At 56.0% G+C, this 24,468-nt stretch overlaps 13 protein-coding genes across 13 annotated transcripts; 9 read left to right on the top strand and 4 right to left on the bottom strand.

Moving 5' to 3' along the window:
• Positions 1-198: 198 nt before the first annotated feature.
• SCHCODRAFT_02598112 (uncharacterized protein) lies at positions 199-5,021 on the bottom strand (the record flags this gene model as incomplete). Its single annotated transcript, XM_050344026.1, has 16 exons — positions 199-608; positions 669-1,151; positions 1,261-1,439; positions 1,493-1,625; positions 1,676-1,861; positions 1,914-2,305; positions 2,353-2,501; positions 2,551-2,713; positions 3,008-3,018; positions 3,179-3,379; positions 3,429-3,653; positions 3,702-3,808; positions 4,188-4,201; positions 4,476-4,537; positions 4,587-4,676; positions 4,731-5,021. 16 exons carry the CDS (start codon positions 5,019-5,021, stop codon positions 199-201), a joined length of 3,096 nt encoding a protein of 1,031 aa, XP_050200934.1.
• Positions 5,022-5,705: 684 nt separating this feature from the next.
• On the top strand, positions 5,706-6,283 carry SCHCODRAFT_02495217 (uncharacterized protein; the record flags this gene model as incomplete). The annotated part of the gene is made up of 4 exons (XM_003033092.2): positions 5,706-5,820; positions 5,875-5,945; positions 5,997-6,150; positions 6,201-6,283. 4 exons carry the CDS (start codon positions 5,706-5,708, stop codon positions 6,281-6,283), a joined length of 423 nt encoding a protein of 140 aa, XP_003033138.1.
• A 391-nt stretch (positions 6,284-6,674) lies between these two features.
• Positions 6,675-7,145, top strand: SCHCODRAFT_01088735 (uncharacterized protein; the record flags this gene model as incomplete). Its single annotated transcript, XM_003033091.2, has 3 exons — positions 6,675-6,734; positions 6,772-6,918; positions 6,963-7,145. The coding sequence occupies 3 exons, from the start codon at positions 6,675-6,677 to the stop codon at positions 7,143-7,145; spliced, it is 390 nt and encodes a 129-aa protein (XP_003033137.1).
• A 201-nt stretch (positions 7,146-7,346) lies between these two features.
• SCHCODRAFT_02665183 (uncharacterized protein) lies at positions 7,347-7,967 on the bottom strand (the record flags this gene model as incomplete). Its single annotated transcript, XM_003032477.2, has 1 exon — positions 7,347-7,967. One exon carries the CDS (start codon positions 7,965-7,967, stop codon positions 7,347-7,349), a length of 621 nt encoding a protein of 206 aa, XP_003032523.1.
• Positions 7,968-8,516: 549 nt separating this feature from the next.
• Positions 8,517-9,443, top strand: SCHCODRAFT_02665182 (uncharacterized protein; the record flags this gene model as incomplete). The annotated part of the gene is made up of 6 exons (XM_050346543.1): positions 8,517-8,696; positions 8,902-8,943; positions 8,969-9,025; positions 9,097-9,306; positions 9,342-9,383; positions 9,414-9,443. 6 exons carry the CDS (start codon positions 8,517-8,519, stop codon positions 9,441-9,443), a joined length of 561 nt encoding a protein of 186 aa, XP_050200933.1.
• Positions 9,444-12,394: 2,951 nt separating this feature from the next.
• Positions 12,395-13,139, top strand: SCHCODRAFT_01090196 (uncharacterized protein; the record flags this gene model as incomplete). The annotated part of the gene is made up of 3 exons (XM_050341005.1): positions 12,395-12,484; positions 12,531-12,701; positions 12,750-13,139. The coding sequence occupies 3 exons, from the start codon at positions 12,395-12,397 to the stop codon at positions 13,137-13,139; spliced, it is 651 nt and encodes a 216-aa protein (XP_050200932.1).
• Positions 13,140-17,337: 4,198 nt separating this feature from the next.
• Positions 17,338-17,901, top strand: SCHCODRAFT_02726603 (uncharacterized protein; the record flags this gene model as incomplete). Its single annotated transcript, XM_050347106.1, has 1 exon — positions 17,338-17,901. A coding segment is annotated over one exon (564 nt), but the record flags the coding sequence as incomplete, so codon positions are not given.
• A 186-nt stretch (positions 17,902-18,087) lies between these two features.
• Positions 18,088-18,855, top strand: SCHCODRAFT_02494293 (uncharacterized protein; the record flags this gene model as incomplete). Its single annotated transcript, XM_050342998.1, has 1 exon — positions 18,088-18,855. The coding sequence occupies one exon, from the start codon at positions 18,088-18,090 to the stop codon at positions 18,853-18,855; it is 768 nt and encodes a 255-aa protein (XP_050200930.1).
• A 107-nt stretch (positions 18,856-18,962) lies between these two features.
• On the top strand, positions 18,963-19,160 carry SCHCODRAFT_02469892 (uncharacterized protein; the record flags this gene model as incomplete). The annotated part of the gene is made up of 1 exon (XM_050342683.1): positions 18,963-19,160. A coding segment is annotated over one exon (198 nt), but the record flags the coding sequence as incomplete, so codon positions are not given.
• Positions 19,161-19,375: 215 nt separating this feature from the next.
• On the top strand, positions 19,376-19,979 carry SCHCODRAFT_02726591 (uncharacterized protein; the record flags this gene model as incomplete). The annotated part of the gene is made up of 2 exons (XM_050347105.1): positions 19,376-19,510; positions 19,567-19,979. 2 exons carry the CDS (start codon positions 19,376-19,378, stop codon positions 19,948-19,950), a joined length of 519 nt encoding a protein of 172 aa, XP_050200928.1. The 3' UTR covers positions 19,951-19,979.
• Positions 19,853-21,033, bottom strand: SCHCODRAFT_02726587 (uncharacterized protein). The gene has a single exon (XM_050347104.1). It carries the CDS (start codon positions 20,548-20,550, stop codon positions 20,041-20,043), a length of 510 nt encoding a protein of 169 aa, XP_050200927.1. The 5' UTR covers positions 20,551-21,033; the 3' UTR covers positions 19,853-20,040.
• Positions 21,034-21,197: 164 nt separating this feature from the next.
• SCHCODRAFT_02534842 (uncharacterized protein) lies at positions 21,198-21,593 on the bottom strand (the record flags this gene model as incomplete). The annotated part of the gene is made up of 1 exon (XM_003032476.2): positions 21,198-21,593. Exon 1 carries the CDS (start codon positions 21,534-21,536, stop codon positions 21,198-21,200), a length of 339 nt encoding a protein of 112 aa, XP_003032522.1. The 5' UTR covers positions 21,537-21,593.
• Positions 21,594-22,897: 1,304 nt separating this feature from the next.
• Positions 22,898-24,324, top strand: SCHCODRAFT_02665179 (uncharacterized protein; the record flags this gene model as incomplete). The annotated part of the gene is made up of 2 exons (XM_003033090.2): positions 22,898-23,798; positions 23,849-24,324. The coding sequence occupies 2 exons, from the start codon at positions 22,898-22,900 to the stop codon at positions 24,322-24,324; spliced, it is 1,377 nt and encodes a 458-aa protein (XP_003033136.1).
• Between the last annotated feature and the right edge of the window lie 144 nt (positions 24,325-24,468).

Here is a 24,468-nt window from a genome sequence, read left to right as displayed (position 1 = left end):
AAATAAGATCAAGTCTACAACTAGATGTGTACCACAATAAAATCAAGTCTACAACTAGATATTGCCTCTTGGACCCCCCTCCTTCTCAACAAAACTCTGCCACATGCCTTTGTCAGTAACTCTGCTTAGTCAGCATTTGCTGCGATCCTCGCACACATGAGATCTTGGACAAATACCAAAAAGGAAGGCTATTATTGCCTATTCTGGGTGTTGCTGCGTATCGTACAACCAAAAATCCTCTCCATCCTTCAGATCCCTTCCGATGTCTCTAGCAATGGACTCTTCACTCGCCAGCTCGCCCAAGATATTCCCCTCAGCATCCATAGTCCGAAGATGAGCACGTGCAGCCCGGGAACATTGTTCCCACGTCCTTGACATCTTCTCCGCGAGTGCCTCCCAGACGCTACTCTGCTCTGCAGCATATGCAGCAAGACCTTCCTTCAACTCCGCGGTCGTGGCAGTAGTCCGCTTACTGCCCCTATGCCCCCATTGGCCAGACACCCAGTGGCAGTGAACAACTGAGCGTCTCATCTCCTCCTCCAGTAAAACAACCTCCTCATACCACCGTCGAGCTCGAGCCTTGGCACGGCAGTACTCAACACCCAAAGCTGCACAATAAGTAAGCTCCTGATACTGAATGAAAGATATCATGACAACGAAGTACCTACCTTCGACAACGGTCTGGTCAGCACCAGGAAGCGCAGTTGCCTCGATGTCTGCACCGGCATGAAGCCATATCCAGGACAGAGTGCGCCTGCTCTCTCCCGCAGCCACACCACCAGGCAGTGGGACCGACGAAGGAGCTAACGTCAGTAAGAGTCCCTGACGCCGATGCTGATCCTCTTCCTCCCGCTCCTTGCTCGACAAAGTTCGCTCGTTCAAGAAACGCACATCATCGTCTCTCAATTCCTTCAAATCGGACTCCCATGACCCGGTACCCTTCAAGGTAAGGTATGCAGAGCGGTGACGGCGGTAGCGCTCTACGGCAAGATGGATCTTGAGATCAATCTCACGCAGTACTGTTTGGCCGCGTGTGTTGGCCTTGTTGCCGACCAGGTTCTTGTTCTTGAAGGCATGAGTGGCAGATCGCGCCCGTAGACCATGGCGTACGTCCTCCAATGCATCACCAGCTGCCGCGTGAGAGACACGGGCTTCGATATGGTCAAGCCCGGCAACGCAGACTCTGTCGCGAAGAGACTGTGGTGTCAGGTGGGACGGCAGTAAGACCTTGACGTCTTCAGGCTGAGATGAGCCGTTAACCGCCATTGAGCGTCGGACGGGCTCCGGGAACCTCTGCCTCCAGATGGGGCATGTAGATCTCTTGTATCGCACGTAGCTGGATGATGAGCTTGAGTATCGAGGCGCGCTGATTTTCGATCTCGATAGATTGTGTTGGTGTAATCGTTGTCGTAGTCTGGATCCTGGAGCGAAGTTTAGCCCTGGAAGAGCGTCAGAGGTCATCATCAAGTGAACATCATCGGGAAGGACTCACTGCATGTCTTCGATCTGGACGCCCAATAGCACCAGCGTACTGGGTGTCCGGTCTTGGGGAACTTCTGTTCTACTTGCTGTCTCCATCCGTTCCTCGTGAGCTAACTGAAGCTTGACGTCTTTGAGGGTCTCCTCTGCAAATGAATCAGACTGCAGCTCAGGAGGTAGCGTAGTATGGGCTTACTTTGTCCGTGCATCTGATAGGGCGACGGGTGAGAATCATCCTCCTCCCACTTGGCGATGTTCTGGTCCCATCTCTCCACATCTTGAGGTCGCAGCGCAAACATAGCCGCACGGAACTCGCGGAATCCCTCGCCATGACGAGGAGCTTCCTGAACGGCCTCCCAAGTTCGACGACGTTGTATCGTTGCTGTGGATGGGTGTCAATGATCAGGAGGTAGACGTTCAAGATACAGGCATACCTAGTGCACATACTTTCCTCCAGTTTGCATATGAGAGCGTGGTCTCAAGGAGAAGGCGGAAGCCGCCAGGGCCCATATGACGCGCCTGATAGGCGACACCATTCGTCACAACCCAGTTCTGTTCAATTCCTTCGCCATTGCCATTGCCGCCACCGTTCAGATAATGATAGGAGTAGCGAGAGTGGCACGAGTCGCGATGAGCAGGAAGATGAAAGTTGGGAACAATCGTCGCGATCTCAACGTCCTCATCTATATGGAGATGAGCAGGAAGTTGTTCCATGCGTCGTGCGAGATTCTTATCGAACTGGCAGGCAATGTCGTACGAAAGGACAACGGTCATCACGTTCACTGCAAGAAGAGCACTGAACAGTATAAACGTCATGTTAGAGTACCTTCACAGCGCATCAGCGGGGCATGAGTTCATGCGAATATCGCTTACCTCTCCCCCTTCTGCAGCTCTCCCATGCCCTGCGCCCTCCACATGTTGTGACGAGCGCAGCAAACACCGCCAATTCCCGTCGAGCGCAAGCCTTTACTCCGCTTCAAGTTGGCCAAGACGAGCGCAGCAAAACTGGAACAGCTACTAATCTGGTGCACAATTAGAACCCTTTGCCCGAGCGACTGCAATAAATCTCACCTCGTCGATGTCAAGGGATGACTTCAGGAAGTTATAATATTCATCCTTCTTCACCATATATCCCCAACCATCACCAAGGATGGGGTCCCGTTGCTCGTTGGATACGAAGCGATTACGCATGCGGAAGTTTGCGTCCTCGGCCAAGTACAACCAGTACTTATAACTAAACCATGTGTCAGAGAAGGGACTGCATCAAAGTACGAGCGCCTTGCCTGAGCTCAGGATCGATCTCACGCCAGTCGCTCGGCAGATTGATGCCAGGGTGAGGGCAGGCAACGCAAGGAAGCGCAAGTTCACCGGGCTTTGTGCCATCTACGCCGCTATCATCGTGGCCACGGCCTCCGCGTTTCACCAGCGTAGAATGTCGGTATTGCTTAACATGTACAGAGAAGCTCTGTCGTCGATCCTGAAATGAAAATTGAGACCAGGCGCGTCGTGCTTGACGATCAGGACTTACGGGTATGCTACCTGTACCAGAGTTGTCTGATAATGCTCCAAGGGATCGGACAAAATCGTATGATGAAAGATGTCCAAGGGCATTTAAGAGCACAAAATGACGAAGGCACGAGATTGTCGAGCAGGTTTGAGGATCGATCGTAGTCCCAGGCCACCAGCCTGCACGCAGAACTTGGCGGCGGTAGTCAAATGATGAATCGCAGCCACAGAAGTCTACTGCGACTCGGTGTATACCGTTGGTATGGATGACCACAAAGTCCTTATTTGCGGGCCGGGGAAAGGTGCAGCGAGATCGAGGGGGGTGACCAAGCTGGATGCGAAGTCCAAGCTCTTGCAATGATGTACGCCGGAAGTAATGATCAGGCAGCCATTCCTAGCGAGAGCGTAAGCAAAGATAGGAGCTGATGAACGTAGATACGCACCTCAATCCAATGCAGCAGCTGGTACTGATGGTTGGAAAGCGTACACGCCTTGCAAAACATCTGGTACCCCTGGCACTCCTGCCCCTTGCACCGATAAGCCACGCCATCTTTAGTGCCGCATGAACCACAGCTCGAATAATGAGCTTCATCTCCTCGGCCTTCAAGACGCAGGAGTTCATCCAGATACTCGTCGCGATGCTTGAGCCAAGCTTGCATAGGGTGATCCTACAGGACCATGAGAAGCCTGTTGGCGGGCTGCAGATGAGATCTCACCGAGCTTTCGTACCGCTTCCTTTTCTTTTGCGGTTCGTCAGGCTCTTCTGTATGTGCGGGCTCGGAAGTCTCGTGCGCTTGCTCGTTGGTTGGAGGCTCCTCTGGAGCTGATAGTTGTGAAAGGAAAGGATTGGGTATTGGGAGGGGAAGGTTGGAGATAGAAGCATTGGATGCCTGCTGCGTTGTGGCGCGCCGATTGATTCTGGTGTGGATCCGCCGACCGTCTTGGGACATTGTGTATGTCTCCGATATATGTGGGAGATGAACATAAAGCTGAGGTGAATCATTGGAGGAGGCCTGGCGTCGGTGAGATGGCTTGCGCTTTGATGGTGAAGCGGACGCAGACATGATGGTTGGGTGCGGGTGCCGGTTGTCACGCTTCCTTTGTGACATGCGCCACTTGTCACAATTTCCGTACCGCAAACATGAACGTCACAACGGAATGGGTGGCCATACATTATGCCAGATATCATGGTCACTACGTACGATAGTGATCTCGTCTAAGATATGAAGTAGGGAATGTAGATCACGGGAGTGCTAGTTGGGGCGACCATCTACAGGAGGGTATGTATTCTGAACCTCATGTAGACGGCTCAGGAAGATTGTTGTAGCTAGGTCAGGTTTGGGATAACCACGCCCGATAACTTGGCGGCAGCAGGGGCACACCTTGTCCTTGATCCCCTTGATGCACCTCCCACAAAAGATGTGGCCGCATGCGCTTGTGGCCCTTGATGTTCATGAGATCGAGTAGAGGAAAAGAAAAGAGGGACGCACCGATGAGGGTCAGAGAGTTCATCATAACATATGATGCACTCAAATATTGACGCGATCTCTGTCTAGTTACATGTCAGTCCAACGTCTGATGGATACAGATCTAACGCGCACCTTATATGCCTCTGCGTCGTTGGCAGCACCTTCGAGCTTTGAGGTCTTATCCGCCTGGGCAGCAAGTATGGCCTCGAGCTCCTCCTTCTCCTTGAAAATAACATGAGCGAACAGATAGGAGAGAGATAGGATGTAAAGACGCACCTTACGCTCCTTCTTCCACTGAAGTCTGTGCTTCGCAGACTCCTCTATATAGTGCTTGATACCGCGTTGCTCGACCGCGGACACCAGGACGATGGGCTCTTGTGGATCGAAGAACTCGTAGATGTCGCGTGGTGACCGTACCTTTGTGGGCTTGGACACCTTGCGCGCTGGAGCTATGGAAGGCTTCGAGATTCCTCCCGAAACTACCGTGTGCCTCCGAGCAAAGGGATTGTCGGTGATTTGGACGCGAGGTCGAGGCTTGCATTGTTTGGACCGGGACTGAGAGGACATGGTCTATGTTCAGGTGTCACCGAAGAACAAGTCGGTCGCTGTCCTCAATGGCGGTGTGTGGAAGAAAGAGGAGAAAGTCGGAGCGCTTGCCCGTACACTGGATAGGGGCCAGCGGGTCACCGCGCCGATGAGGCCTCGTGGCCCCTCGGGTCCCCGAGAAGGGCAGAGGGCATAATTGGGGTTACAATGTTACCGACGCTAGAGGAAGTGGTCAGCTTGAGCAGCACAGAATACATAAAACTGCATATGGAGTTCTGTTAAAAGTCCTGAACAGCGGTGCACGAAAGTCCTTGTTTACTCGAGGGCACACATTGTTGGCGACGGTGAGATATAGTATGGACCTTACGGATATCTATGCTGAGGAATATCAATGGAACTTGTAATATCTTGAAGAGAATGCAAGGCATCCTCAATGAGACGACCTACCCTTCAACAGTAGTAAGGTGAGCTGGCCATGAGGAGGTGTGGGAACAAAGCGGAAGCAGACTGCTGTGATCCGTGCGGCGTATCCATCAAAGAAGGCTAACCGCGTTAGGATTAATAGCACGCGCTGATTGACTCTGATCGACTGATATCATACTTGATCATGTTACGCCACATATCATGTGGTCTCTTGACACGCGCGCTTGCCTCAAGTAAACCACATGCACTCTTACTTGACGACTTGCCTTCCGCTCTCACCTGATGAGCAAACCGGCAGCCAAGTCGACCGAGGTCTTTCTCCCCAAGGTTCCTCGTGTCTGGCCTTCTGGTGACGCTGATCAAGGGGAGGAGGGAGATGAAGTTTACTATCCCGTTGGTGAGACGATGATCTGACCATCCTCCATCTGTCCTGTGCTTATGCACCCTTCAGAAGCAATTCAGTCAGTATTCCGCTATCGTACCTCCAAGGGAAGGCGCGATTTCATTCTCTATGGCACCTGGGTGAGCTGTTCTAGTGGCAGAGCTCAGCGTTGTACTGATCTGATTTGATAGTGGTATGGATTCTGTGAGGCCTCTTGGGAGACGCTAGAGGATGCGGATGAGCATACTCAGGAGCTAATTAAGAACGTCTGGGAGGCAATTGGTATACAGGGCCTGGACGACCTGCCGCCAATGAAGGAAGTTCGCTGTCCCGAGGAGTTCGTCAGTATGTTGACTTCCCCAATTCACAGGATGTTCAATTAACATGACATGTAGTTCAAACCTCCCAGAACTCACGCCGCTTCTTCAAAGCCAATGGTATTGAGCCGCCCAAAGGATCTGATCGCCTTTACCTTTAGGCAGGAGTAAATAGTCGCTCTTTCAACACTTCTCCTTTGCTTGAGATCACGATGTGGGAAGGGGCAGGTGTCTGAAGCATTTCCCCTGGCAAGGTCTCCTCTCGGGTACCCGAGGGTGCCGGGGGTGGCCGGTCTGGCGTGTCGCAAATATGTTGCTCTCATGGCCGGTTTTCTGCTCTCCCCCAACCCTGCCCCGGCTTCAGCGCATCTGACAACGACCCAGCCGAACCTGTTGCGTGCTAATGGCCCACTCGCAGGGCCGTCGCCGTCGCCGATACATCAGCCTCGAATCCCTTCAACGCCGTCCCCAAATGCACGTCAGGTGTGGACTACGTCGATGACTAGCCTGACAATGCACGGTCTCACGCGCCAATTCCCCTCTACACCAAATATGACTGCGCACGAGGTACATGCTGCTCCCCGATTCTCGAAGCGTGCATTGCATTTCCGGGTCCGTAAGCGCACACCAACGGTGTTGCGTCATATAGCGACTTCTCCTCACCCGTGGACTACACGCCTATCGCCGTTCGGAGTCATCGCCCAAGCGACCGCCAGAGCAGCCGGCGCATACTGTGGTGCACTGGATGTATCGGGACCGTGCTCGCTGGCGCGAGGAGGTTGGAGAAGCTCGAGAAGTGCGTGTTGGATCACTCTATTTGTCTACACGTCGCTAACCTAGACTGCCAGATGGACCGTCAACCACGTCGGCGCACTTGAGCGGCGCATGGTCACTCTTGAGGAGCACCTCGTCGGGCAACGCTGTGTGAATCCGTTCGATGACCATCCCTTCATTACTGCCAAGCGCAATACCACTCACGGAGAAGACGACATGACGCTCTCCCCCACTGTCGCTTCACCCTGACCGCAAGCTGTCGTTCATCCGCCACGAGCTCGAGGAGCTACAAGTTTGCGTTGGCGAGATGGCGGAAGTTGGGAAGGAGATGTGCAACTGAACGCGCTGCTGCTCGAGGGAAGGTGCAGGTACAAGCTCCCTCGCAGGTCGCCGAGGACGTCAGCGCCATCCGACGCGAGGTCGCCAGGGGCCGCGGTGAGATTGGGCAGGTCAGAGGGGAAGTCGGGCAGGTCCACGGCAGCGTGCAGAGCGTCTCGCGCGAGGTCGACCGGCTCGGGCGGAGGATGGTAGCATGTCCTGCCAGTGAAGCAAGATGAGCAATAACTTGGGCTCTTCGAGAACTGAGATGGTGTGCGTGCCGCCGATGGAGTAGGTGAACGCCTGCGACCTGGGAGACATGGCGACCGAGATCGGGTCTTGAGAAGGGGAGGCGCGCTTGATCTCGGCGAGGAGGGACGAGCTGCCGGAGGTGTTCTGCTTCAGGCGGTTGACGAAGGAGATGAGCGGAGGGGAAATGTCAAGTAAGTAGCTAGCGAGGAGCTGCGACGTCGTGCCCGCCGTCGACTGCACCCACGCCACGTCGCCGGTGCGCTTCATGTAGAGCTTGTCCAGGATAGAGGACGTCTTGGATGACATGGTCAGCCTGCCGCGGCATTGTTTGCGTGAGGAGGGGAGGGAGGGAGCAGTCGTTGACGCGGGCCTCCAGGTTCTCCTCTCAGGTGCCATTGCAGAGTTTGTACCTACAAGATCAGTCAGTACCACTAAATTGCATATAATCCTATGCTGTTCCACTTGGTGGGATGCTCCGGCTTCAGATGAAGCAGCATTCATTGTGTGAGCAAGGGGAGGACGGCCGGGGGGCTATTGCACGTGCATACCTTATCTCTCCCCGAACCGCTCCTTCCCCTTCCAATACTCCTCTCTCCGCCCGCGATGTTCATCTTCGGTCGTCAGCCACCGCCCGGGCCGCCGCGCCTCGCCATTCCCGAGCTGCTGTTCGAGATCTTCCGCGGATGCCTGGACGATGGTGAATTCAGCCGTATGCGCGTCGGGATGAGGACTGACGCAAGCAATCAGACCCCGTCGAAGAGGAGGATGGAGAAACAGACATTCGTACGTGGCTCCTCTAACCTCATCGTTCGCTGCTAACTCTTCCAGACCTTCCGCCGTGCACTGCGCGCCTCCGACTGAGCGTCATGCTCCGTCCGGCGGCTTACCCTGTTCGGCGCCCCACCAGGATCCATCCAGCGCGCCATCGATGTCTGCCCACCACCCGCGAACCTGCTTCCCAAGCTGCAGACGCTCACCCTCACCCAGCTCGTGGCCCGGCTCAGGAACGGGGACACGTTCGCCACCACGCTCGCCTGCGCCTTCCTCCACATGCTCCTCAGCAGCGGCGCGGGCAGCCCCTGCTCCTCGCCCCGCCACCTGCGCCTCCGCGACTGCGCACCTGAGCTCTCGCTGCACCTCCTCGCGCACCCGCTCGCCGCCCGCTTCGAGGACGCTGCGCTCGACGTGCGCCTCGCCGACCTTGCGCGTCTCCCCGCGCCGACCTTGCGCGTCTCCCCGCGCCGACCTTGCGCGCCTCCCCGCGCCGACCTTGCGCGCCTCCCCGCGCCGACCTCGCGCGCCTCCCGTGCTGCCCACCCTCCGCCGCTTTCGCGTGCACGCGCTCGACGACGCGCACCACGCCCTCCCGCTCCCGCGCACCCTCCGCGACATCCTCCCCGCCCACCGCGTGCTCGCCCGCCTCGCGCACGTCGAGATCACCTGCCCCGTGCAGTTTTTCTACGCGAACGTCGCCGCCGTCGCGCGCGTGCCTAGCCCTGCAGACGCTCGTGCTCACCCCGCACCCGACGGGCGCGCAGCGCCTGACGCTCGGCGCGCTCGTCCCGCTCGCGCGCTACTGCCCGAAGCTCGATTTCATCACGCTGCCGCTGTGCACGCTGGACGTGCCGAGCGGGGGCGCGGGGGACACTACTACTTCGGCGGTCGCTCTGCTGCCTCCCTCGGCTGTCGCTCGGTTGACTCCGTCGACGCTGCCGCCCTCATCATCCTCTTGTGGCGCGCCCTAGGACGCTCAGACAGGAACCACGACGAGCATGTGCCCGCCGACGATCCCGTTCTCCTCGCCAAGTTCCTCGTTTCACTGTTAAACGGGCTCAAGTGCGTGTGGACGACTTGGCGGCGGAACGCGTGGCAAAGGGACTCGACAAGGAGAAGGTCGAGGACTACTGCGACACGCCAGTAGATTAAGGTATCTGGAATGACCTCGAGCCCGCTATGCCTATGGTGCGTCTGCGCTAGCGAAGGGATTGTACAAGTATGCCCGTATTGTAACATACCAATGCGATGCTTCAACTCCCTTTGTACGACGCAGATCCGAATGAGACAGCCAAAATCCGTGCCACCTGCTGATCCCTCGGGTACCCGAGGGCCTCGAGGAACGTTGACGTACTCAACCCCACGCCACCGCGATGTGTCAACCCCCTATCCAAATTTTGTGGGGCCGAGCGTGCTGCCCCCAGGCTTCCACCACCATTGTCGGTTGGGTCCGTGCTTCTCCGAGGGTCTTGCTTCTTCTTCTTCCCGACCACCACCGTCCCATTCCTTCCGCTCCCTTCCTAGAGTCGGCTACTCAGCTGGTACATTCCGGCGTTGTTGCGAGTACGTCGTCTTCTACCATCTTGTTGCGGGCTGTACTGATCTCTCTTGAAGATATACGATGCTTAGCTTACCCGCTGAGGATGGCGCCCTCATCGAGGCCGCGCTTGCGGAATACATCGACCGTCGGCGGGATATTGCGCCCGAGTTTCAGACAGCTCTTCACCGGGTGCAGGTTGAGCGTGCTCGGGCCGTCTCTCAAGCCATCGAAGACCTCGGCGAGGTGGTGGATGAACATGCCATCGAAGTGCGTCTTGCCATGATCACTTTCATAATAGATCTGACTGTCTCCTAGACTGCCCATCCCACCACTCCATCGTCATCTTCAACCCCGCCACGTTTGTCAGCCGGGTCACCGTCGCCGATGTCTTCCTCCTCGTCTTCTTCCTCGTTTCCGGAGATCTCATGGCCAACTGCTATCACTCCCATGCCTATCCCTCCATGCCCGACGTGCAATCCAGAGGCCTACCGGCAACGCCCAGAAGGCGTGTACAATGACCAGCCAGCCCCGTCATCATCGCTCCTTCTGAAGGTCCCATTCCCGGGCGATATCCGCCAACGTCTTCTTGATGGTGATCTGGATGGTCCCAGCCAACCTCAGTCTGCCCGTCAACAAGACGAAGATGACGACGCATTGGAACTGGAGGAGCTCAACCACTACGACCTCGATATCACGTACTTTGGTGCTGGAGGTGGTGACGTTCCTCCGGGCGATCCTCCTGGCGGCAATGGCGGTGGCGGCGGGCCGGTCGTAGTCCACTGGGACAACTGTCCAAACCGCAACGCGGTAGCAGCGCAGTCCTCGAGTCATGCTGACCGCCGCTACATCGCGTCGGAGGATCTTCCCAACTTGCCACCCGATGAGGGTCGCTTTATCCATACCGTGGTCCATCGGCTCAGCATCCCCATGACCGAGGAGGTGGAGGAGCGGTTCCGTGGCCTGGTTGACATGGTACGCGGGCAGGACTTCCAATCTAGCGCCAACTGGGCGGACGCCTCATTGCAAGATCTTTTCATTCGCTGTCACCACATCGGACGAAATCAGTACGGTCATCTCTTCATCGACATGATCAACCTCATCCAGCTCGTCGCTCGCTTCTCAAGGTATGTGGACTCCATTGCTATCATATGCTTGTACTCATCCATATGTAGTGTTCAATACCAGTACGCCGCCGCCAACAACAAGCACATGTCGTACATGCGAGTTGTTGAGAATTATCTGGCCTACGACGATGCGAATGACGACAAGGGTGTCTTGCTCTCAACCGCCTCACCTCAAGTGCGCAAGAACATCCTCAACAAGCGACGTGCCCGGCTGGAGAAGGCTGTCGGATATGGTCGACGCTATGTGCAACTTGCGTCAGGAGGTACTTGCATTCCTACACGGTGCTTTCCTGTTTTGACAGTGTTCCTAGGAACAGTGTACCTGCTCATCCTCATCGCCATCAAGCATCTGAAGACCGACATCCAGGAGTCTACTCGAGAAGGAGAGATCTTCTGGCTGGCGAATATCCTGCGACGACCGTATACTAAGGTCTCATGTGGTGAGTAGTGTGTGCTGTCATCTCCGCCTCTCCCCTCCCTTGACGCTCATGTTGCTTAGTAAGTGCTCGAACTCGTGATACGATTGAGCGTATACGCCGTGGCATCATTCCAACCCTCAACTATCTGCGGCGGATGCTCCCTCTGGAGTTTGGCGCCATGGTCTCATCCGAATTTCGTGCCAAGTTCAACGTCGCGGAGCGAGTCCGATGTGATGACATCCTTGCTTCCGATGCGTTCTTTGACAGTATACCCACCAAGTATGTATGTGTTGACTTCTGTTGATAGCACGGACGCTGACCCTTTTGAATAGAACATTGCAAAATGTTCCTCGAAACTACGTCGTTTGGTCTGCTCTTATGCAACCAGTGGCCTCCGATGTTGGCGTCGTCGACATGGATCAAGTTACTAAACGCACCATGCTTGACAATCCGAACCAGTCCAACCCGTCCACGGTAACCGTACTCCCTTCCACATCTGTTCAGGAGGAGAGCTCAAGACTGGTCGTTGAGCACGTCCCAGACGAGCCCGACCTGGAGGGAGTTGAGGTATACAAGGTGCCCATCAACATGTCTGCGCCCGCCAACCTGCGTCAGCCCTACCCTACTCGGGACCGCGCTGCCCGAGACGATTGGAATTCTCAAGAGAGGAAGAAGGCCTATCAGCGTGTCATCGTTCCCACCGTCGACGACCTTGTCGCCCATGTATGTGTTGTTGTTTTATTAAGTTCCTTTGCTGACTTGACCTTTAGATGAATGATCACTTCAGAGATGGCGTGCGCAAGCCTGATGCCCCATATGTTGAGGTTGAACGGGCGGCCTTTGACAAGTGAGCAGGATGAATACGTCGATTCTCCTCGTACTCAGTCTTTTCACAGTGCGGAGGTGCTCCTCAAGAGTATCGATGACTCGCTAGTGGCAATGTTGGTCGGCAACATGCCTGATGACATCCGGTCGTCACTCCGAGACAACCTCAAGGCCGCCCTTGCTATTGTCGGATTTCATAACTTGGAGTCTTACGACGTGAGTATCTGCGTACCTGATTATCTTGTGATGATATTGACGCTCAAGCAGTCCGTCTTGGACGCGCTGAAGCCGTTCATATGTATGCATTTCTCGACATTCAATCGATGTGGCTCGAGGGTATGTTGTGCCATTCTTTTGATGTTTGTTAACTCACTGGTTATAGGGAGATGACGCACCCACTGACATCCATCCCTTGTTGTTGAGAAGGGAGGGTGGTCGAGTCAACCATCACCAGTTTGTGCCGTATGTCGCCAAGGAGCTCAAAGAGAACTATCCCGTGTATAGATCTCTCTGCGAGTCTCTGGAGCGCATGTTCCAATGGATATCGATGAAGGTGAGTTCTCATCACGCGCTCTAGTATTTGTTCTTATGTGCTGTATAGATCCGCCAGCGCCTGCCCGACATGCATAAGGAGCTGGTCATGATGGCAGAGGTCATGCCCCAGTCCAATCCTGCATACCCTTTCACCGGCTTTGTCGTCAACATCAATGTTGCAACAAAAGCCCATCGAGACGCCAACGACTTCCACGGCTGTGCGTTGATAGTCCTCGGAGAGCATCAGGGTGGTGAGCTATGTCTGTACGAGCCAGGTCTCGTGCTTCCGCTTCGAGAGGGTGATCTGTTCGTCTTTCCCTCTGGGCGAATCACTCATTTCAACCTCCTCTACAAAGGGGAGCGCGGATCTATTGTTTGTCATTCTGACAGAGCGGGTACTTCATGGATGCGTAGCCAGAATGGCTGGAATGGTAATGTCTATTGCCCTCGTACTTAGTATCATAAATATCTGCATCTTCTACTTGAACCCTGAAAGATTCGTAGTAACCATGCTCTATATGACTTGCCTTGTGTGCCGCTCTCACGTGATAATAAAACATGTCACGCTGATGTCACAAAATTATCTCACCACGGTGATTGCCGTGCCATCCGTGTTCCGTCCATTGCGGTTTGCAACGCTCCTTGCCTCCGCCCTTGATCACGAACCGTGCTCAACGCCGCCAGCCATCCCGTCTTTTACCATGGCCCCGGCGCCCAAGCAAGCAAAGCGCAAGGGCAAAGGAAAGGGCAAGGCGAAGGCGAAAGGCGTGCCGGGACCAAAGTCCTGGGCGGATGGGCCTCCAGAGAAGCTTCTGAGAAGCCACTATCCAGACTGGCAGCACGCAAGGCAGAAGGGCAAGCCGGCCGTCGGGCGTTTCTACTATCACATGACCTCTCTTATCTTCTTTCTCTGGGGCGATGGTCCTAACGTGACGCGACGCCTGCCTCTCCTCAGCAAGGACGAGAGCGATGACAACGACGACAAGAACTCCATAAGCGATGACGAGGACGACAACATCCATGAGCCAGACCTGAAGGAGCTTGAAGAGTGGGAGCGCAAGCTGATCTTGGGCCTCGACGATGGACAGGCGGAGAAGCGCCGGGCTAAACGCGAGCAGGTGAAAGAGGTGTGTTGGCTGCTCTCTGCATACGTATCTGTCATTCTGATGTACTGTCCAGAAAGTATCCAAGTTCTATCAAACGAAGATGAAGCAGCTCGACGACGGCGGCATTGTCCGTGCTCTCAAAGAGGCTATGTCTTCCGACACTGTCCCCCGCCCTCGCCGTCAACGCCTCGACAACTTCATTCAAAGGAACTACTATCAAGCGTTCATTCGGGAGCTTTGGGAGAAAGAGTGGGCAGGCAAGGTCGACACCATCGCACCTGAAGACCAGAAGGGCGAGCAACTGCGTCTACGGAACAAGTTCTGCTGGGACTGGTTCCAAGCTCAACCCGAGTCGTTCAAAGCTCAAGCACAAGGCGCTCTTGACATGGCAGCTGACGCCGAGGCGGCCGTATACGAGAAGAAGGTTGAGGATAGGCTGGCGCAGGAGCAGGAGGAAAGTGCGGTGGACTATGCTGAGTGCGTATCTTATCTGTTTGTTGCCGTCTAGCATTTCTAACTTATGAGCTGCAGAAGGCTCTCGAACGCTGGCGCCATTATCATCCCGATCACCAACTTCCTCCATTCATACTTCAAGACGAACATCGACCTATGGCTTACCGGGCCCAATCCGCAGAGTGACGGCCAAATGTCTTGTCGAAGGTAGCATCTCTGATTGTGCCCATTAGCAAAGCGATGACTTACATCCAATGTAGCGCACACGCTGGTCATACATATGACATGAAGGGGCTACAGCTTGGCGAGGCGGATCCGGTGGGCACATCCAAGATCGAAGATGTGTTGCTTCGACACGCGGAGAACTGCTATTGTGAGTCCTTTGGCATGCTCTACAAGCATATCTTGACTTCTCGCTAGCACAGAAACGGCGCAAAGAACTAGCTCTACCGCCTTCAACAGCAGCTGCATATCCGAGCAAGATGACGTTCCGCGAGCGCCATGTACCAACGTCCAAGTGCTACCCTCCCGTGGCACCGGAATCAGTATGTTCCTGCGACGACATAGAGGTCGATGCAGAGATGGATCAGCAGTCCGACGAGCACATGGTCTTCGCGAGCGAGGCCAGCACTAGTACCAGTCCACCGCAAGGCAGCTCAAGTGGCAAGGGCCATGTTGCTCGTAGTGCGCCCGGACCAATTGATGCTGGCAGCTCTGAAAGCGCCGCTCATTCCGGTGGTCCTGCTCAACAAGATGTGCGTGTCCAAGACGCTTCTGATAGCAGCGGGCCAGCCCATCATACGGTTCAGGCATCCCCATCCTCCACTTCCTCTCGATCTTCAGACCTCGCTGCCCCGTCAACGCCGGGCCCTCTGGCACTGCGCGAGGTCGAGGTGCTGTCTCCTGCAGTCAGGCATGTACCTGCTCCCCGGCGTCCATCCAATCGGGTGACATTTCGGGCTGGCGCGGGGGCAACGTCAACTGCAGAACCAACTCCGCCAGCTTCGCTCAATCCGCCGATCAATCCGCCGATCAATGACCTTCCCGTCACCCCGCCACCCCTCCCCCTCTCTGGACCGCCCACAAGTACAAGTACAGAGGTGGCTTCGACGGCAAAGGCCCCTCCCCCACCTACCCGAGCACGCTCTCAGTCATTCTGGACATCCTCTCGTGATAGGTCGACCTCTTTGCCGCCTTACCTGAACTCTGCCTTCAACGGCCTTACTCAGGGACGGAAATGGGGCAAGACCTTTGAGCAATGCTGTTCGTCGCTCTTCCGGCTAGAGGAGCAAGCAGGATACCCTCTATCATCTGTCCATCCTGCAAAGGGGAAGCGTGCGCCTCCCGCCCTAGGCAAGTGGATGAAGGGGGCTCGCAGTTGGACCGACGCTCAGGACGCCATTGATCCATCCTCTTACCCAACATTCTTCTCCGCATACTGGCGTAATATCAACCCTAGCGACCGAAGCTGGGATCCAGAGACGAGCACATTCCAACCTGGACCCCTTCCGCCATCTATCGAGTCGTTGCGCAACAGGACGGGGCCTGACGGGCTTGTACTGGTGCTTCTTCTTCTGCTGTGGTGGAGACGGTCGACGCAGGGGAAGGAGGACTTGCTGAAGTGGCACGCTGCGGTGAATGACGTTGCTGCTGTCTTCAGTCATCTACTGGGTGATGCGAAGAGCACAAGGTATGTCTTTGAACAGTCGCTCCACAACTATCGACTCACATTGGCTTAGAAAGAAACGAAAGGCATCTGGACAGCCTGAGGAGGCTACCGGCGTCAGCTCTCCCTCTACATCTCAGCCCGCAGCAAAGCGGCAGCGTTCAGAGAGACCACCTAGTGAGGCAAGGCAGAGCTCTCGTGTTCGTACTGCAACAACCAAAGCTACCACCTCCACAGACCCTATCGTACGAGGACTTCATTCTTCTCGACGCAAGAAGCCAGCGCTCTAGACTGTTCCTCTCATCTATAGCCCTTACGCTCTTTATGACCTCTGATGCCTTGCCTGCTACGTTACTGACGACTCTTGACTCTACTGTTTTTGTGACTGGCACCGCGCTAGACATACGGTGCATCTGGTTGGTAATACACATCCAGTTCTAACACTCTTTTAACTGTCACCATAGATCTAATTCTAGTAGCTATTTTACTGTACAGTTCGTATTTAGAGAATCCCAATTGGCCATTTTGCAACTAGTTGCTGTGCTTTATTTGTGTGAATAAGCCTGGTATCAAAGTAACTAGTTCTGACGCCGCTATTACTGAGCGTGGAAGTTGAATCTAATTAAGACTACTGCAATATTTACTGAGAAATCTATCTGTTTGTCCTGGTATAGGACTTGGGTGGCATCTAGTTATACCACTAATTTTACTGAAGAGTGAATCTAGTTTCTCTGCTAATCTTACTGATGGAAAACATCTAGTTGTATGGCTAATATTACTGAGGAAAGCATCTAGTAGCACCCATAATCTTATTGGGGAAAGCCACTAATGACAGAATCTACTATCAGGCCCTTCATCCAGGTTCTGAGCCAAAGCTAGTGAGGGACTACAACAAGTTCCAGCCCCAAGTTTGTGGAAAGGCCCTCACAAACTAGTGAGAAGCAACGCAATGTGGCCTTCACAGTTTTGTGTCCCGCATCCAGTTTTTTTTACCTTTTCAGCAGAAGCTACGCCCGACACGGAGATGGCGAATCCCTCAGAGGTCCCCTTTCCAGGCATCTCTCAGCCTGATGTGGGTGTTGGCTCGTCCGGTCCCTTTCTCGAAGGAGCTGCAGACATGGGCGAGAGAGCTGGTGTCTGGCGTACTCGCGTTCGATGCGAGACCATCGGTAGTACGAGCAGTCGGGGCTCAGATTGTAGCTCCGATGCAGGCTCCGACTCAGCAGACGCCTTCGGCTTCTGGGGAGAAGAGTCGGATGAGGAAGAGGCTGGATTTGAGCTCGGAGAGGACGATATAGCGCCCTGGCTGCGTGGTCTATCCAAGATCGATATCCTGCGCGAGGAGTTCGAAGTAGACAGGACGAAGCATGGTACGTCGACTATGCTCAGGAGTGACTCCTTATACTGAGATCCTTCGTCTAGGGCATTGTATGTCAGCTGATGACATGGAGAACATCCGCGCGTTCAACTACAAGGTTGAAGCTGACCTGAGCGCGCAGAACTACACGAAATTGCGCCGTGCATTCCCTTCCCTCAAAGACCTTCTCACACACAATCGACTCCAGACCCGTATGGCCTTCCTATCCGGTCTCTCGCCGTCCCGCTTCGATTGCTGCGTCAACTCATGCTGCTGCTTCACGGGGCCATACACGGCGCTCGAGCAGTGTCCGTTCTGCCACGCGAGCCGCTATTCTGGCAGCTCCAGGCGCCCTCGCAACACCTTCAACTATCTACCCCTCGCTCCTCGCCTATCCAACATGTTTCTCAATGATGACCTGGCAGACAGGATGCGGTATCGCCACGATTACAAGACACGCGCAGGACGCACTGCTGATGTCTTCGACTCGAAGCTCTACAAGGATCTGTGCCGTCACCACGTCACCATTGGTGGTGAGGAGCTGCCGCACAAGTTCTTTCAGTACGGCACGGACATCGCGCTCGGCATCTCAACTGACGGCTTTGCCCCCTTCAAGCGCCGCAAGCAGACTTGCTGGCCTCTCATCGTGTTCAATTACAATCTGCCCCCCACCATCCGATTCCGCCTCGAGAACATCATCTGCCTCGGTGTAATTCCGGGCCCAAACAAGCCAAAGGATATCGACTCGTATCTCGTTCCGCTCGTGGACGAGCTCATCCAATTGAAGCGAGGGGTCCCTGCAATCGACAGGAAGAACCAGCGCATGTTCGCTCTCCATGCGTACCTGGTTATCCTCTTCGGGGACATGCCAGCCGTTGCGATGCTCATGAAGATGAAGGGCCACAACGGCCAGTCACCGTGCCGCGCTTGTCGTATCCGAGGAGTCCACGCACCAGGCGGCAAAACATTGTACACACCCCTTCATCGTCCCCCCGCGCCACTCGACCCGCTCAATCTCCCCCTTCGCACCCACGATACGATGATGCAGCAGGCACTCCAGGTGTCCGACCCCACCGTGTCTGCAGCCGAGGGAAACGCGCGCGCGAAGCGCTTCGGTATCAACGGTGTCTCAATTCTCTCGACCCTGTCCAGCATCTCGTTTCCTGCGTCATTTCCACACGACTTCATGCACCTTCTCGAGAACATCATTCCTGCCCTCGTCTCTCTATGGACAGGAACATATAAAGACATCCACGGCGGCCGCGCTGACTACGTCTTCTCGGGCTCGGCACTGGAGGCATTGGGCGAGGCGTGTGCGGCATCGTCTCGTACAATCCCTGCCGTCTTTGGGGCACGCATCCCCAACATTGCCACGCAGCGCTACCAGTTCATTGCCGAGACCTGGATCCTCTTCGCGACGTTGCTTGGGCCGGCTCTTCTCCACCGCCACTTCTCGAAGAAGGAATACTACCATCATTTCGTCAACCTCGTCTCTCTAGTCAACTTATGCTTGCAGCTCGAGTTGAGTGACGAAGACATCCTCGCCATTGAGCACGGATTTGCGGCATGGGTGAAGGAGTACGAGGAGTAAGTGTTTTTTGCTCTGGCTGATGCTTTCGTTCTACTTATTACACGTGCAGGCTATACTACCAGCAGTGTTCGGGGCGCCTTCCAGTATGCACGTTACCCGTACACGCTCTCCTCCACGTCGCAGACGACATCCGGAACGCTGGCCCCGTATGGTGCTACTGGGCCTTTCCCATGGAGCGCTTCTGTGGTGTACTTGGTCGCGCGGTCAAGAATCGGAAGCACCCGTATATCAGCCTCTCCCACCGAGTCCGCGATGTCGCTCAGCTCAATCAAATCAAGCTGATCTATGGGCTATCCGAGGAGTTGGACCTCTCCGACGGCAAGGAGATGGAAATCAACGGACAGAAGTATCCTTCGTGTACGTGCATCTGTTGGTTCAATGCTATCAGCCTATCAATCATTTCCCAACAGACCCAGACATTGCTCTTGTACGCCCATCGTCGACCCTTCCTATCTCGAATGATCTTCGCAACAAGATCGCGTCCCACCTTGCAACTATATACGAATCGCAGCGCAAGCACATGCTTCACTTCGTGCCGACGCAGCTGAAGCATTGGACTAAGCTCAAGATAATTGATGGCGACCTTATTCACGCATCCAGTCTGGTGCCCAACAACGACAGCTCGGCTTATAGTCGGGACGCAACCTATGCACGGGTGCGTGTCATGCCGTTTTTCATCTCCTGGTGCTCGTGCTCACGAAGGGATTGCAGTATACCCTGGATATTGACAAGTTTCGCGAGCAGCCAGCTCGTGAGCCGGAGTTCGAGCGTCGAGTATACTTTGGGCAGGTGCTAAAGTTCTTCGAGCTCAACTTACCAGTGAACTTCCCACACACCTCCGGCGATATGCCAACGACACACGTTCTGGCCCAAGTCCTGTGTCACCATGTCGAGTCTGACGACGACAAGGTCTGGTACTACGACTCAACTTGCCCCGCCCCATCTCTCGAGATCATCGACGTAGATCAAATCGACTGCCTTATCGGCCGCGTGAAGGATGACCGGCGCTGGGTCATTCTCGAGAGACCAGCTATCGCGGAGAAGGTCGACTTCGCCACGGAGCTGCGCGAGATCGCCGTCGAGACCCGTCATTGAAGCGCCGCTCGCGCTATTCAACAGTTCGCTCGTGACGGCCGGGTTCTTGACAAGCTCCTGAGCTTAAAGCGACGGAATGGGCAGCCTCCGTCACCGTCGATCTGCACGCGCGTACCGCGCGCATTGCTTTCGGCGACCCCAACTGCGCACCCGCTGTTGCCATACGTGGCTTCCCACAGAGCGGTGGCTCGCGCCACGCCCGGCCCTCCGTCTGTGACGCCCCAAAGAAGAGCACGAAATGCCAAAGACGAGATCCTCCCTCGCGACTGCCAGACGGTGCAGCAGCAGGAGATGATGCATGGGCTTGCGCCGCTGCACTGCAAACCGGCGCCTCTCATGAGGAAGCGGCCGACGCGCACGCGTCAGCCTCTGCGACTCGCTCTTCTGCCCCATCTCCGCCGTCTGCGTGTCCGTCATCGCGCAGCACGTTCTCGCCGACCCGTGTGCCGCCCGCTTTCCCCATTCTGCCATTTTCCGCTCCCCGCTACTAAGGCGATGGAACGTTGTCGTGTTCACAACAAGCGCTCGACGTCGATGAACACCTACGTACGCCCGATGCGCCTGCGCACATGCACGGATGAACGATGGGCCAAGTCGCATGGGACTTGCAGAGCGGGGCTCGCCACCGCCTTCCCCTGCACCAACTACGCTTTTCGGGCCCCGCTATATCTCACCTCGACCCGCGCATGCCCCGCCCGCATTGACGTCGGGCTGCACCGCTCCGCCGCGCGCTAGGACGCGTTCATGCCCGTCGAGGATGAGGTTTGCCGGCGCACGCTCTGATGCGTCTAGGCATGGGACAAGCAAATCGCGGCGCATCTCGGGCGCCCGCCCGTTTTGCGCTTGCGCGACTGCGACGAGGGCGAGCCGGCGCCGATGGACGACGGGTACGTGACGAGCTAGGTCTATGCGAGGCGGGATGCCATGGTCTCTGAAACTATGTCTCGAAGGGAGGCAAGGGCGACTTCACGGTACCGAGAAGGCTCACGCGCGTCACCGCGCCTGCTACAGCGTCATGCAGCAGTCGGCGAGGGAGCACGACACGAGGCAGAGGATCTACCCAGCGATCACATCGACGGACTCTACGAACCGTCCAAGCTCGTGAGGGCCTGGTCGTACCATCCGTGATACAACGTCGACTACATGTGAGACTGCTTGTAGTGGAAGTTAGTCACTCGTCAATTCGAGACATTTCACGATGAGATGGTGATCTTATTTCTCTCAAAAAGCGCCGAGTAGGGATTTCGCTACTGGGGTACGTGAATTTCGCGTACTTCTCCTCCTCCAGTGAGTTCCTTCGCCAAATGCTTCCCACAGTGCCTTATCCAGTCACCTTTGCGGTCGAATGATGTCTTCTTCTTGCAGACCTCTCCACCCCTGCCTTCGAAGATGCAGCGGCCGTCCACGAACTTAGCCACATTACCATGCCCACAGTCCACCGTGAACGTTTTGTTAGCGCCCGGAATGGCCTCTAGCGTCCGCTCGGGCTCAATGGCATAGTCCTGAGGGAGTCCTGGGATGTCTACCGTGCGCTTGCGTGGATCCTTTTTGATGCGTTGCTCGGAGTTTGCGTTCTTCTTGGCCATAGTATTGAAAGAGCGAGGGCGAGCAAGATTGACCGGTCGCAGTGCAGAGGGTCAGAGTAAAGCGTTCTGTAATGGGAGTAAGAGCCACCTGCAATCTTCTACTATATACCTGCGCAATGCCTTTGTGCCCGAAATGGTAAGGCGCCGTCACCATGTCGACGAGACATGGTGCATGGACGCGCCGGCGCGGGGCTGAAAGACTCATAGGAGCTGTTCTCTCAATGGCAGGAGATATCGTTCGTCTTTGAGAGGCGTCTGCTAGCATTGACAGGAGCATGGGATATGCGTGACAAATGAAGTGTGACAGCGCCAGTAGCGTTTTCTAAATGCGAGAAGACATGTCCTCCATCCTGAAAGCACTGATTAATCCTCTTGGCATTCTCGACACCTTGAAGACCTGCGGCTGCTGAATGGACTCAATGGAGAGAGGAAGAAAGCAACGGCGTGACTGTGACGCATGCTCACGTGCAACGACGAGCAGCTTCCGGCAAGTGCCGGTCCGCTCTTGCCTCCTTCGCTCGCGAAGTATCCCTGAAATATGTTCAAGTGGACGATCTGTGGTCAATCACGTCGGCCTTCGTATGGACTCGTCCTGCCCTCATGGCAGGGCAGCGACTAAATGCTAGACTTTCGCAGTGGGATCATGGATAGCGAGCCGGGACATCGACTATATGATGAAACGAGGGACAACTGAAAGGAAATCGGGGCTGATATATCGACCAGACCAGGGTAGCGCTAAACACCCTTGGCTTGCGCTTCAGGAGATCTCACCGTGGGAGAACGGCCTACCTTCTGCTTCCCGCGGAAACCTTCCATCCTGCCGACATCCCGCCATCGCACCTTCGCGCGTCAGATTGCGCAGACGTCCTTCTCCTCGACCAACACCGTCTTCTGCTCGACCCCGACAGGTCCTTACGCTCGAACTGCTGCTTGACCATGGCCGTGTATGTCTGTTCCTGATTTGATCAGCGCTGATATGACGCGGGGCGGGGGCGCGCATGACCCGCCTGAGACTTTCCGTATACGGGCTGTGGACAAGGGCAATCGCGCCCCGCGCCGCTGATCCCTGGAGGGAAACCTCAAGGCGAAGCACGATCGGGGGAGGGAATGTGAGCGCACGCCCAATCAGCAGCGGCGGCGAAGGATCTAGGGCGACGGCGCAGATGGATCCCTCTCACGCACACCAAGCCTATCCCCTTCACCCTGTATCGGAGCTCGTGTGTCTGATATAAACCCGGATCGCGCTGGGGCATGTATTCACGCTTGCTTCCCCCCTCCACCTCGCGACGCGACACACAGAAATGGTCGAGGTTCAGGCGTGCTCGATGAGCGATATGCATGGGAACGCACTCCCCACCTCAATGGAGATCGGACTCGGCGACGTCAGGGGGACGTTGAGTGGATCCCTTACTCTCAAGGGCAAGCGGCAGGCAGACTACGCGCCCATCCTTCCCTTCGAGCTGTTATACGACGTACTCGACGTCGTCGACGCACGATTGGATCATGATACGCTCAAAGCACTCGCTCTCACCTGCCGTACCCTCCGCGCGCCCAGCCAGCGCCGCCTCTTCCGCCGCATCCACCTCTCGCGCAGCCGCCCTCGCCGCCTCAAGAAGGGCTCTCAAGACTGGGAGCTGATCCCCTGCCGCCGACTGCGCGAGGCCCTCGAATCGTCCCCCATCCTCGGCACGTACGTCGAAGAGCTCTACCTCGCCGGCGGCGGCCTCCTCTGCCTCGAGCGCAACGTACCCGCGATTATGCACGCGTGCACGCACGTCCAGACGCTCTCCGTCGAGTTCTTCGTCTGCAACGACAAGGAGTACGCGATGGTCGAGTGGCCAGACGTCCCGCCGCCGTTCAGGCGCGGGCTCGTCGCGCTGCTCGCATTGGAGACGCTCACCGCGCTCGAGCTCAGCGTCGCGACGTTCCCGATGGCGCTCTTACGCGTGTGCCAGAGCCTGCACGACGTGGTGTGGCGCGCGATACCGGGGAAGCGCGAGCCGACGCTGCTGTTCGGCTTCCCAGAAGAGCTGGAGGGAATGCCGCTGTATCAGTGCAAGGTGAAGAGTATCTTGCTGCAAAACCTCAGCCACGAGTTCCAGGCGATTGAGGACTTCACCATCACGGAGGCGCCGCCGTTCGATATCTCGATGGTGGAGGTCATGAAGCTGCACATCGACCGGTATTCGGCGCCGGTAGTAACGATGATTGGCCCAGTCTCGCACTCACTGCGCGAGCTTGAGCTCGTACTATCGTCAGGAGGTGAGCTCGACCAGCTGATGTAAGAGGCGACACACTGACAAGTCCAACAGCCATGAAGTACGACCTCGAGCAGGTGTGCTTCCGTCTGCGTGACTACCCTGTCCTTGAGAGCCTCCTTGTCTCCATCAGCATCGACAGCGCCGCCTACACCTCCACGCGGCCTATCCCCTGGCTCTCTTACATCTTCTCCGGCGCCCCGCACCACACGGCGCTCCGCCAGGTCGTCATCCACACCTACCTCACCGTGCGCACCGCATCGTCGATGTGGCCCGGGCTCGCCATGCCGCTCAACCTCCTCGAATTTCCAACGGAGGAGTACGAGATCCTGGACGAAGCGCTGCAGTCGGTGGCGAGCGCGTCGTTGGAAACGGTTCGGTTCTTGACGGCGGTGGAGAGGCGGGATTCGACGGGTGTGGCGAGGAGGGATTGGATGCCGGCGGAGCAGGTGGAGAACCTGGTGAGGACGAAGATGCCGAAGGCGTATTCGAGAGGGGTGATTGTGTTCGATAGTCTCAGTGGACAGTGATATTGGAGGCATCAATCGATATAATTGTACTGTTATCCTATCTCGTTCGGTATCTATTCATGCTGAATGCTACACGGCGAAGTTTCTGGCCAAAGACCTCAAGGTACAAGCTTCAGGGACATTCAGGCCGGCGCCTGCAAGTGT

This window comes from Schizophyllum commune (genome assembly GCF_000143185.2).
Source record: "Schizophyllum commune H4-8 unplaced genomic scaffold SCHCOscaffold_4, whole genome shotgun sequence".
In the NCBI taxonomy this organism is placed as follows: domain Eukaryota; kingdom Fungi; phylum Basidiomycota; class Agaricomycetes; order Agaricales; family Schizophyllaceae; genus Schizophyllum; species Schizophyllum commune.
The sequence above is the reverse complement of the archived record's forward strand: the minus strand, read 5'-3'. Positions and strand labels throughout refer to the sequence as shown.

What these genes read in the sequence shown, in the direction of transcription:
- SCHCODRAFT_02726587 (XM_050347104.1), bottom strand. Translation starts at nt 20,550, where the DNA reads ATGCGACTTGGCCCATCGTTCATCCGTGCATGTGCGCAGGCGCATCGG.